Source organism: Bos indicus x Bos taurus, chromosome 16, assembly GCF_003369695.1.
Source record: "Bos indicus x Bos taurus breed Angus x Brahman F1 hybrid chromosome 16, Bos_hybrid_MaternalHap_v2.0, whole genome shotgun sequence".
Lineage (NCBI taxonomy): Eukaryota > Metazoa > Chordata > Mammalia > Artiodactyla > Bovidae > Bos > Bos indicus x Bos taurus.
The window spans coordinates 79,239,733-79,251,795 of NC_040091.1; the positions used below are offsets into that span (position 1 = coordinate 79,239,733).

The 12,063-nt window shown below is 55.2% G+C and overlaps 1 protein-coding gene across 2 annotated transcripts in view; it reads left to right on the forward strand.

The window, feature by feature from the left end:
- The window catches only part of KDM5B (lysine demethylase 5B), a 73,998-nt gene extending 71,373 nt beyond the window's left edge, over positions 1-2,625 (forward strand). Inside the window, exons 26-27 of one of the 2 annotated variants that reach the window (XM_027565842.1) lie at positions 121-441; positions 888-1,796. In XM_027565842.1, coding sequence (XP_027421643.1) covers positions 121-441; positions 888-1,025 — 459 coding nt within the window. In that variant the 3' untranslated portion in view covers positions 1,026-1,796. Of the gene's footprint in view, positions 1-120; positions 442-887 lie in introns of both variants that reach the window. The other variant, XM_027565844.1, reaches the window with a different exon arrangement.
- The last annotated feature ends 9,438 nt before the right edge of the window (positions 2,626-12,063 follow it).

Genomic DNA, 12,063 nt, shown 5'->3' on the forward strand with positions numbered 1-12,063 from the left:
GGGGGCAGCCTGTCTTGGTTTCATGGGGCGCACCTGTTGCTCACGCCTGTGGGTGTTGACACGGCAGCTTTAGTGAGAGGCAAACCGCGTGCTAAACTGGGCTTGCCGTCTTCCACCCAGAGTGACGGCTGCCGAGGGAAGCGAGATGGAGCCAGCAGCCTCGAGAGCAAGCTGAAGAGACGCCTGGAAAGAGAAGGCCTCTCCAGTGAGCGGTGGGATCGAATCACCAAAATGCGGGCCCCCAAAAAGAAGAGAATCAAACTGAGCCACCCCAAGGACACGGACAGTCTCAAGTTAGAGAGAGAGTGTAGCTATGAGTTGGCCCCCTCTGCCGACACGCAGTCCCTGCCCTCAGACTCGTCCTCCTCGGAGCAGGAGGACTCTGAGGACGAGGACGCCATCTGCCCGGCCGTGAGCTGCCTGCAGCCAGAAGGAGATGAGGTCAGTGAGGTTTGGGCCATGGAGGACGTGCGTTCCCTTAACTCAGAACCCTGCGAGCGCCAGCTCGCCCGGCCGGGTCTCTCTCCTGCTTACCTGCCTTGAGCCCATCTGAGTGGATTGCTCACCCTCCCCTACTGGTGTCTCTGCTCTCACAGCGCTCCTGGGTCTCCTCCCTTTTCTCGAAGAAACTCTTCCTCTGCCCTTTCCTTTCCTGCTCCTCCGGCTCTCGCCACCCGGCACTCAGAAGGTGGGGGGGTGCTGCTGTCGTCCCTTTGCTTACTTGTCACGGGGCGGCCTGTCCTCGCCCCGCGCAGCCACCGCGTGGAGAACAGCTCAGCCTGCTCGCCTGGGCTGCCGTGCTGGAGGTCCCGTGAGGGGCAGTGGCTGCCCTGGCTGCCGGGCCTCTTCTCCCCTGAAAACCCCGTCTCCCTGCTCTCTGTAACCAGGTGGACTGGGTCCAGTGTGATGGCAGCTGCAGTCGGTGGTTCCATCAGGTCTGTGTTGGTGTCTCTCCCGAGACGGCCGAGGAGGAGGACTACGTGTGCGTGCGCTGTGCGGAGACGGACGTGCCGGGCCGGAGATAAAACCCGCAGAGCCCTCCTCAGTCAGGGCTCGGCCCGGGGACTCCCAGTTTCTCAGCAAAGCTGCAGGACTGGCGTTCAAACCAGCCTGTGAACGGTGCTATTTCTATTCCTTACGGGATCATTTTTCCAGAACTCTTTGAAAAAAAGAAAAAAACGACAAAAATTTTTTGACACTTTTTGTATTTTTTTCCTTAAGAGCTGTTTGTGGTTGTTGAGGTTTGAAACGCTGACTGTTTTTGCAGGGGTTCCCACCAGTTTGGAAGGATTGGCGCTTGCACCTTTTCATGTACAGCATTAAAATCTTACCTCTTCCTGGGGTTTACCGGCTGAGTCCAACTCGGTTTCAGTGCCCAGAAGGGCCCAGTAAATCCTCATTTGAGGAATTTCTCTCTCGTTTACTCTGTTACCATATTGGGGAGCTTAAGTTTTTCACTTTTGAGGTTTTTGTTTGTTTTCTTTATCCACTTTTGTTTTCCCTGGTAGACTAGGTTTATTTATCTAAGCAATAACTTCCATGTTGGTTTCAGTGGCTGGAATTAAAACCAAACCAACTTCCAAACGGTGTGTGGTGCTTTAGCATCTGGCGGATGTCAGAACACGGACGTCTGGCTTCTGGGGTCACTGGTGAACTGGTGACAGAAGAGGCTGCTCCCTAAGCACCTGTCACAGCTGTGCTGGCTCCCCACCCCCCAACCCCCCGCCTGCTCATTTGGAAGCTTGTATCAAGTGTTGCGGTTTATAATGTGGAATAAATCCTTGGTCCTAACATAACACTACCTGCTGGTTATTCAGAGCCATCAGCCTACAGCTGCTTCTGCCCCTGCCTGTGGGCCGTGAAGAACCCGAGGAGGGCTTGCTTTTGCCTCTGCCCAGCCAGGCGACAGCGGCAGCTGGTGGTAGCCTACAGATATTAGGGATTCTTCTGTATCCTGCTCTGTCTGGTGGGCCACATGCCTCCAGTCCCCATTAACAAAGACCCCCCTTCCTCCTGTCTTCACGCACCAGAACCTGTCTTGAAAGCCATCCTGTTTTTAAATAAGCTTTCTCAGAATGTTGGCAAATCATTCTGTCCCTGTGTCAATTCCAATCCTCAGATGAGCCCTCCTTGGGGGAATGATGTCTTTATTATATTTAAATTGACAGGAAGTTTGGTTTCGGGTTAGGAACTCAGAAGGCAGAGTCAGGAGAGTGCATCCTCACGGAGGCCTAGGAGAAGGTGGGTCCAAGGAGCACTTGTGAGCAGCCAGGCTCCCCTCCCACTGGCCTTCCTGTCTCTGACTCGCTGCTGTTCCCGATCGTAGGTGGGTCCCAACCTTTGCACACGATCGTAGGTGGGTCCCAACCTTTGCACACCTTTTCTTCTCAGAGGACCCGCAGTGGAGAAGACGTTCTGGTGAACAGACTCTGACTTGCTTTTCCTGTCCTGTTGCTAATACCCGCTTTCCCCACATTCTATAGCCATAAACCGGAAGATGGGTAGAAACATCGGTCTTTAATAAAACAACAAAAACAGCAACAGCAGTCTGTGATGTAGCAGAGATTTACATGTGTACTACTCCCTTTTATGCAATTCAGATAATTAAATCTCTTTTAAGAATGACTGAAGCGTCTGCAGTTTTCCCAGAGTTGTCGCCATATTTCTCCTTACCTTATGGGTCTGTGGGGCCAGTGGAGGAGACTGTCCGGGGCACGGCCTGGCGGTAGAGCAGTTTGGGCCTTTTTGTTTAATTCGCATGTAGTTGATCTACAGTGTTGCACCAGTCTGCTGGTCTTGGCCTTTGTAAGTGTCCAGATCCTTAGAGCCCCTGGCGTTGGTGCAGGATGCTGACTGTCCCAGTTCCACAGAGAAAGGAAGCTTAAGGCCACACTGCTCCTGGAATAGAGCCTTGCCTGTGGAGATCTTCTCTGCCCGTCTGGGCTGCCCCGCTCCTGCCCTGCCAGCTTTTCTTCTTCACCTGGAGGGCTGTACATGATCCCTGACAGTAGCATCCTTGGTGCTAGAGATTCTTTGCCCCTCGGGGATGGGGGGCAGGAGTGTGTGTGAGCTGTCCCTCCCCGGGTGAGACCACCGGCCTTTCGTACACGGTGGTGCTGCAGTTGGGGGCGTGTCGCGGGCTCACTGATAGCTGCTGGTGAGGAACCCGGCCTGCTGCGTCTTCAGCCCTCCCCGCACCACCTCTTGCCCGCGTGGCTGTGCAGCGTGAAGATGCAGACCTCCTGGTCACCCCTCTTAGGGACGCACCACGATGCTGGCAGTCATGTGTGAGCTCTGAGGCTGCAAAGACAGTCACACAAGCGAACTGACAGCTTCCTGTCTCTGGTCTGCAGCCGAATGAGGAGGAAGAGGGCCGAGTGCTGAGTGAGACTGGCGTCTGAGCTGGGAGGGCCTGTGGACGGAGAGCCTGGTGCGCCGCCGCCTCTGGCGGCCGGGGCTGCTCGTGCAGCACGGTGGACCTGCCTGTGTGTAGACTGCCCTGGAGGAAGACAGGTTTGGGCGGTCTGTGAGGAAGGTCTGCCTCTCTACTCTTCATTCCAGCGCCCTGGGCGTAGGGGCTTGCTCACCCTCAGAGTGAACCTGAAGCCGGAGATGCCGCCTGTGCTTGGGGTTGACGGAAGCCTGCTGCTTGGTGCCTGTGAGCGCTAGCGACAGGAGGCAGAGGCGCTGGTGAAGTTTGGGGTGCTTTGGCAGAGGTGTGACCACAAGCTAGCGACAGGAGGCAGAGGCGCTGATGAGGTTTGGGGTGCTTTGGCAGAGGTGTGACGTGCGACACACTTAGTTTGCTAGCACATCCACCATAGAAAGGAGCACGGCCTTTGGGTGCCTGGACGGGGGTAAGCCTGTGAACAGAGTGGGTGCCTCCTGCACTGGGTGAAGCCTGGCTTCTCTCCACCTCTGGTTGAACTCTTGTCACAGGCCCCTGCCTCTCTGTCTTGCTGTGATCTTGATGGATAATGCAGCATTCCATTTACACCCCCTTGCGGCTGGAACCCGCCTTGGTTGGAGTTCACTGCCCGTGGGTGCTGTTCCAGGCTAAGTCCTTTCAGGGTTTCCCAGCTTGTGACAGACTGGAATGGACCACAGATAACCGTGTCCTGTAACGGGGGGGCAGAATGCACAGCAAGGGTCCGTGCCCGTTGCCGTTCAGTCACTGTGCCAGTCTGTGCTGGGCATTGGCCTGTGTTAGAAAGGCCTTTCCTTGGTGGAAAGATGCGGACAGCACATCCCTTCCACTGGACTTGACCTGTTGGGGAGAAGCACTGAGGAGAGGTGAGGAGCCTGGTGCGCCGCCCTGAGCAACCAGGGGGATGGCTCCCGCCCTCCACCCTCCCGTCCAGCACATGGCTCCTGAGAGCCCCTCTGCTCCTCAGGGCAGTCCCTGAGAAGCTCCCTGGACAAGACCTCGTGTGAAGTCACACCACTGTAAATCCAGTTCCAAAACATAGAGTCCACGTGTAATGTGTGCGTTTCACTTCTTCCAAATCGGTGTGTACTCTGCCGTGTTTCAAGACTGCTCACGCAGGCGTTTAACCTTCTTGCCGGGGGCGTGGAGCCTGCAGACGGTGGCCCAGCCTGCTCTTCTGTCCTGGGCTACTTGCACTAGGAGGAGGGGCGCGCTGTGCTCTTGTTTTCAGGAGGACTCACTGAGTTGGATGGAGGAGTGCGATTGCGAGGTCGTGGGCCTGGTTCAGGTGAGTGGAAGCCAGAGGACTATTCTGTTTTCCTTGAACTGGAACACAGGAGAAAGTTAATGGCTTTTCTCAGGGAACATGGTTATTTGCTCTATGGAAAATAAATGCCCAAGACACAGTCTCCCTGGAAGCAAATGCAGCTCCTACAAGCTGAATGTCGGGGACACGGCGGGGGCTCAAGCAGCGGCTCCTTTCTGCCCGTGATCCCAGCACGAACACACACGGGAGGCCCCTCGTGTGCAGGCCAAGGACTGGGGGTTGGATAGTTTATCAGAACGTCAGCGGGTGAAAAAGGGACGCTTCCTGTTCCCTAAGTCCTGTGTTCATCCACTTAAGAGACTAAAACTGAGGAAATCACAGCCTGGGGGCAAGGGCTTTTCTCCACAGTGATCGCCATGCATTATCTACGATTTTCAGTTTGGGCTTCCATTAAAATGGATAAAGAATTGAGACCTCGTGTGAAGGAATTTGACTTTCAGAATTCAAATACTTTTTCTGCAGTCTTCTATAAGTTTCACCCATACCAAATTTAACAGCAACTTTATAAGCAGTTCTGTCTAGTTTTTATAAAAGCAACTCTTTATACTCAGTGGTTTATAGAATGACAGACTTTCCTGGTGGTACAGTGGAGAAGAATCTGCCAGCCAGTGAGGGCACACGAGTTCGATCCCTGGTCTGGGAAGATTCCAGATGCCTCAGAGCGGCTAAGCCTGTGCACCGCAACTACCGAGCCCGCACACCCAGAGCTGCGCGCCTCGGCAGGAGCAGCCGCTGGGACAAGAGCCCCACGCGCCACAGCGACGAGTGGCCCCCGCTGACTACAAGTAGACAAAGTGAGCGCCGTAACCAGGGCTCAGCACAGTCAGAAATTCAGATCGTCTGAAAATCGTGACTACAGCTTGGAATAGGCGAGACCAGAGAGGGCCAGCTGTAGGCCCAGAGAGTCCGGGCTGGGAGACCCCGCGTGGCGAGCTGCGTGTCCTGCCCTGGTCCAGCCCTGGTGAGGCTGCAGGCTCCTGGGACCCTGCTTGGTGCCCTCTGGCCGGGGCCCACCGAGGCTTCTGGTCTCAGAGCGGGTGGTGCGCATCCCGTCTCGTGTGAGAGAGCCAGCACGTGGCAGCCCCAGGAACCCCGGTGGGGTGAGCCTCCTGGGCCTGTGCCTGCTCTAAGCGAGAGCTCTGAGCACATGCCTAGGGCTGGGAGCCCACTGCATCGCTCTGCCCCAGCCCCGACGCAGGGGCTGGGGTCGAGCAGGACGACCTCGCTCCCAGTATCGATGGGACACGAGCCCTGTGGCCCTGGTGGTGCGGGGCTCCAGGTTCTTCACGAAGCTCCCTTTTCCCCGTGGATAGCAAGGACAAAGGCAGTAACGTGTCTGTGACTGCTGGACTTAACCACATGCCTCTGTGGGTGCCAGTGAGGCCAGGGTCTGCTGGGCACAGACCTCCCAGCTTTGTCACGCTCGAGATGGTCTAGTTGAGCTTGCGGTGGACATGGCTTTGGCCTGTTTCCTGCACTCTAAATTTCCACCCTCCACCCCCACCTTCCAAGAAACTTCAAGGAGCAGGAGTGAGCAACTTAGAGGGTCTTACTGCATCAAGGCGGAGCAGGGCCCAGAGAGCAAGGCAGAGGCCGCTGAGCAGGAACCAGGAGGTGTTCCTGGGAACCGAGCACTCGGCCAGCAAGGCCCTGGCCACTGCCCAAGATGCCCAACCCCGCACCGCCTGCTCCTGGTGCTGGCAGAGGTTTCCCTGGTTGGATTGGCCGGGAGAGAGAAAAATAGGGGCTTAGTCTTTGGGATTCTTCAATGTTACTGAGGCTCCCACACCTGCTTCCCAGCTTCAGTCTTTGGAAGATGGGGAGAGCGGGATTAGGGACCACCATTTACCTGGCAGAGGTCTGCACTGTGCTGATGGGGACCCTCCCTGCGGCTTCCTTCCCCCAGAGCCCCTCCTAGACTGCCCTCTGGAAGCAGCGTCGGGGTGTGCCTTGCTCGGGAGCCAGACCCAAGCCCGTGTCCTGGAGACAGCCAGACCTTCCTGCTGTGCTGGGACCTGCACAGCACGGAGTGCTCCACAGCCACCAGGTGCCGTTCCTAGGGCTTCTCTGACCCGAGGAGCTGTTTCTCTGTGGGTGTGGGGCCTTCACCCTTAGCTTCAGAGCTTGAAATTGGAAGCAGGTGGGTATTAGTTGAGGGGGGAACCTCCAGGTTCCTGTGAAGGCTGTGCCCCCAGCCTGGCTTTGTCCCGGGTGACAGCAGCTGAAGTGAGAGGCGGCCCTCAGGACGGGCCTGCAGGGCTGTTGGGGGGCGGCAGGGGGCGGCAGAGGGCTGGTGCTGGGCCACGGTCCTGCCAGGTTCCTGAGCCCGGCCTCCCCGATGCGTGCGCCTGCAGCCTAGGTCCCTTAGGGATCCGGCTCTGTTCGGGGGAGACTCCGACGGGGCCTTGAGCTGGGCCCTCAGGCCTTCTGCCCAAGCGCCCGTGGCCCTAGTTCTGGGCTCCATGCGAGGTTAGTAGATTTGTGGCGTACAAGAACTTGGATGCTCTCCCTGAGAAGCTGAGTCCAGGGCGGAGGGGCTGGGACTCGCTGGTCTTGGCCTCACGACTGGTGGAGTCAGGAGAGCCGCCCTTGGGTTCTGTCACCCCACACTGACTGTGCAACTGTTTTGAGGGGAGGCCGGGCCCACTCACCTCCCCCAGCCCCACCCAGCCCCCACCTCAGAGCCCTCTGAGCAGGGACAGGCCTTGCCTCCGAGGGGGACCCTTGGGTACAGACTCTGCGGTGAATGGAGGAGACATCTTCAAGGACCCCCAGCGTGACCAGGAGATGTATGTGGTGGGGGGGGGGGGAGGTTGGCAAGCAATGATAAGAAACAGGCTAGCACAGCCCTTCATACGTGCTGGGTGCTCTCCGAAAGCTGAGCCTGCCTTCACGCTCTCTCCACAGCCTTTTGTGCGGCCAGCACCACCGTCGTCTCCCAGATGACGTGCAGCCGCTAGGACTGAAGGCCCTCCAGCCGGGGCTCACGCCCAGACAGTCAGGGTGCACAGTCTGGACCCATACACACACGGTGACAGCCTCTGTGTCCTCTTAAGCCTGGCCTTTGGGGGGTGTGGCTCCCCAAGGCCACAAAGAATTCCTAAACACTCCTCTACAAGCTCCTGAAGCCCTTAAAGCTGTGGGTTTTCTCCCACCCCCAGTGCAGTGCAGCCTATAGGAGCCTTGGAGAAATGACAGGATGTGGTTTTTCTCCTAAACTGGTTTGCTTAATTCAGACAGGTGGGAGATGCACTTCAGCTGTCTTATTAAGGTCCAGGTATCTGCAGCTTCAGGGTGCAGGGACCCTGCTGATGGGGGGCATCTCCCCCCTGGCACTCTGCCCTCACCCTGCACCTCCTCCCATGGTTGGCAAAGGCATGTCACTTGGCACAGGCCAGGCATATCTACTGAGATCCTGACAAGTGAGCAGGAGAAAACAAGACCTTCGGTGACGGGGGGCGGCACGTCCAGGTGACGGGCCCGGCCTCAAGCAAGGCTCTGGTGGCCGCCTTCTCTGGACAGAAGCCCCAACAACGCCCACAACCCAGAAGAAAAGACCCAACTCGCCACGCCGCTCGTGGACCTAGCTGCACACACGCAGCAGTATTTCAGACCAGAGGCAGAGCAGACACGCCAAGCCCTGCCCCAAAGACGAGGCTTAGGCTCAGGTCCTCTCCTTCCTGAATCTTGCTGTGGGTGGGCCACAGGCTGAGTGAGGAAGCTTCCAGGCTCACTGTGTCCTTGGGAACATCCGTCTGCCTCTCTGGGGCATATGAGGACAGCCATCATGAAACTTGCTAGCCAGAGGCAGCAGTGACAAGCCCCGGCTGCAGCGCAGCCCCTCTAGGTGCCCCCCCGCCACAGTCCCGTGAAGTGAGCTCACCGCTTAGTACCGGAGCCTGCGGGCGGCGAGCTGACCCCAGCTTGAGATTGAACCCAGGCAGCTGGGCACCAGAAGCCACAAGGGCCAGTTCCACCTGCAGGCCCCCTTGGGCAGTCAGCAGGGGAGGGGGCCAGAGTGGGTTGACCGGGCTCCTATGTGTAGATGCCCTCAGTGGCCTCTGCTCACTGCCGCAGAGAACCTGTGAAGAGAACCTGAACGACCTGTCTGAGCCCACCTGCCTTAGCCGAGCCCTCGGCCCTGACCTTGCGTGACTCCCCGACCCCGGCACAGCGGCCCCCTTCCTGCCACTGAAACGTCGTGGCTGCCTGTTGTCAAGGCCCTTCCCAGGGTCCCGCGGCCCCCGCCCCAGCCGCAGCGCCTCAGCAGCTGCTGAGGTCTCTGTTTGACGGAGACACGACACCCTGCTGCCACCCTGACCTGCTGCTGCCATCTGGAGGCTCCAGGAGGCCACCTGGGCCAGTCGCTGCAAGACTCCTGCCATCCGCCCGGGGAGTCGGGGGTCTCAGGTGCCACAAGCCACGGGGGGTGTGCCAGTGTCAGCCTTGGCGCTCCCAGCCCCTGGCAGGTGCCGGACAGACAGCATCTCCGCTGGGGGACGGGGTTAGGGCACACGGGTGAGGCTGCAGTCGAAGGTGTCTGGCTTGCTGCAGACGTGCAGAGGCCCAGGGAAGGGCAGTGGGGCAGCCTGGGACACGCTGGCCGGCCAAGCATCTGTCGAGGCCTCTTCCCCCTCGACGGCCTCTGCACTGCCGGCTGCTCTGAGACAGCCTCAACGCACGGACACTTCGTGGACTGGGAGATGTAAAGGGCCCCGCGGGAATTATTCAGAAAGGGTCTCAGCTGGTTTGCTTCTCACCCCCCTTGATGGTGGGTGTCCTGTGTCCTGAGAGCGGTACTTGCCCTCGGGAAAGAAGGGTTCGCCTGGTGTGGCTCCCAGCTTGGAGCACTCAACAGCACACAGCCCCTTCCGTGCATTTCTGGATTCAGGGAAGACAGGGGCTGTCTGGGGAAGGAGCGGGGTAGCTCAGGAGAAGCTGCTCCTCGACTGCGGTGTGGGGGCCTCCGCTCAGAGGCATGCACTTACCTGGGACACCAGACTGGCAGGTGCTTCGCTGACGAAGGAGGAATATAAAGATAAAACTGAGTGTTTATTACTATTCCCTTTCAAAAGAAAAATCATGTTTACTTCCAGAAAAGTTAGATCAAAGAATGTAAAAAGAGGAAGTCCCTATGATATTCATGAGGTCCTGTGATCTGATCAAATCTGAGATCATCATCTTTGGGATTTATTTCACTTCCTCTCTATGCCAGGTATGGTCCTGAGAATCTTAAGATGACTTTTCTAGCAGTATAAAATTAGAGAGAAGTCCTCCTCCACTCTCCCTATCTTGTGGTATTTGAGTTTTATTGGACTCAGTTGTTAAAACTTAATTGTTTTTGTTCATTGCATGGGGAATAAATAGTTCAGTCGCTCAGTCGTCTCTCTTTGCGACCCCATGGATTGTAGCACGCCAGGCCTCCCTGTCCATCACCAACTCCTGGAGCTTGCTCAAACTCATGTCCACCGGGTTGGTGATGCCATCCAACCATCTCATCCTCTGTTGTCCCCTCTTCCTCCTGCCTTCAATCAGGGTCTTTTCCAATGAGTCAGTTCTTCGCAATCTGGGGGCCAAAGTACTGGAGTTTCAGCTTCAGCATCAGTCCTTCCAATGAACACCCAGGACTGATCTCCCTTAGGATGGACTGGTTGGATCTCCTTGCTGTCCAAGGGACTCTGAAGGGTCTTCTCCAACATCACACTTCGAAAGCATCAATTCTTTGGCACTCAGCTTTTTTTATAGTCCAACTCTCAGATCCATACATGACTACTGGAAAAACTATAGCTTTGACTAGACAGACCTTTGTTGGCAAAGTAATGTCTCTGCTTTTTAATACGCTGTCTAGGTAGATCATAACTTTTCTTCCAAGGAGCAAGCATCTTTTAATTTCATGGCTGAAGTTGCCACCTGCAGTGATTTTGGAGCCCCCCAAAATAAAGTCTGTCACCGTTTCCATTGTTTCCCCATCTATTTGCCATGAAGTGATGGGACCGGATGCCATGATCTTCGTTTTCTGAATGTTGAGTTTTAAGCCAACTTTTTCACTCTCCTCTTTTACTTTCATCAAGACGCTCTTTAGTTATTCTTCACTTTGTGCCATAAGGGTGGTGTCATCTGCATATTGGAGGTTATTGATATTTCTCCTGGCAATCTTAATTCCAGCTTGTGCTTCATCCAGTCCATCATTTCTCATGATGTACTCTGCAGATAAGTTAGATAAGCAGAGTGACAATATACAGGCTTGATGTACTCCTTTCCCGATTTGGAAAGAGTCTGTTCCATGTCCGGTTCTAACTGTTGCTTCTTGACCTGCATACAGATTTCTCAGGAGGCAGGTAAGGTGATCTCATATTCCCATCTCTTGAAGAACTTTCCACAGTTTGTTGTGATACAGTCAAAGTCTTTGGCATAATCAGTAAAGCATAAGTAGATGTTTTTCTGGAACTCTCGTGCTTTTTCGATGATCCACTGGATGCTGGCAATTTGATCTCTGGTTCCTCTGCCTTTTCTAAAGCCACCTTAAACATCTGGAAGTTTATGGTTCACATACTGTTGAAGCCTGGCTTGGAGAATTTTGAGCATTGCTTTGCTAGTGTGTGAGATGAGCGCAATTGTGCGGTAGTTTGAGCATTCTTTGGCATTGCCTTTCTTTGGGGTTGGAATGAAAAGTGAACTTTTCCAGTCCTGTGGCCACTGGCATATTTGCTGGCATATTGAGTGCAGCACTTTAACAGCATCATTTTTTAGGATTTGAAAGAGCTCTGCTGGAATTCCATCACCTCCAATAGCTTTGTTCCTAGTGGTGCTTGCTAAGGCCCACGTAACTTCACACTAAAGGATGTCTGGCTCTAGGTAAGTGATCACACCATAGTGGTTATCTGAGTCATGAAGGTCTTTTTTATATATTCTTCTGTGTATTCTTGCCACCCCCTCTTAATATCTTCTGCTTAAGTCCATACCGTTTTTGTCCTTTATTGTGCCCATCTTTGCATGAAATGTTCCCTTGGTATCTCTAATTTTCTTGAAGAGATCTCTAGTCTTTCCCATTCTGTTGTTTTCCTCTATTTCTTTGCACTGATCATAGAGGAAGGCTTTCTCTCTCTTTGCTGTTCTTCGGAACTCCACATTCAGGTGGGTGTATCTTTCCTTTCCTCCTTTGCCTTTTGCTTTCTTCTCAGCTGTTTGTAAGGCCTCCTCAGACAACCATTTTACCTCTTTGCATTTCTTCTTCTTGGGGATGGTTTTGATTACCACCTCCTGTATAATGTAACAAACCTCTGTCCATAGTTCTTCAGGCACTCTATCA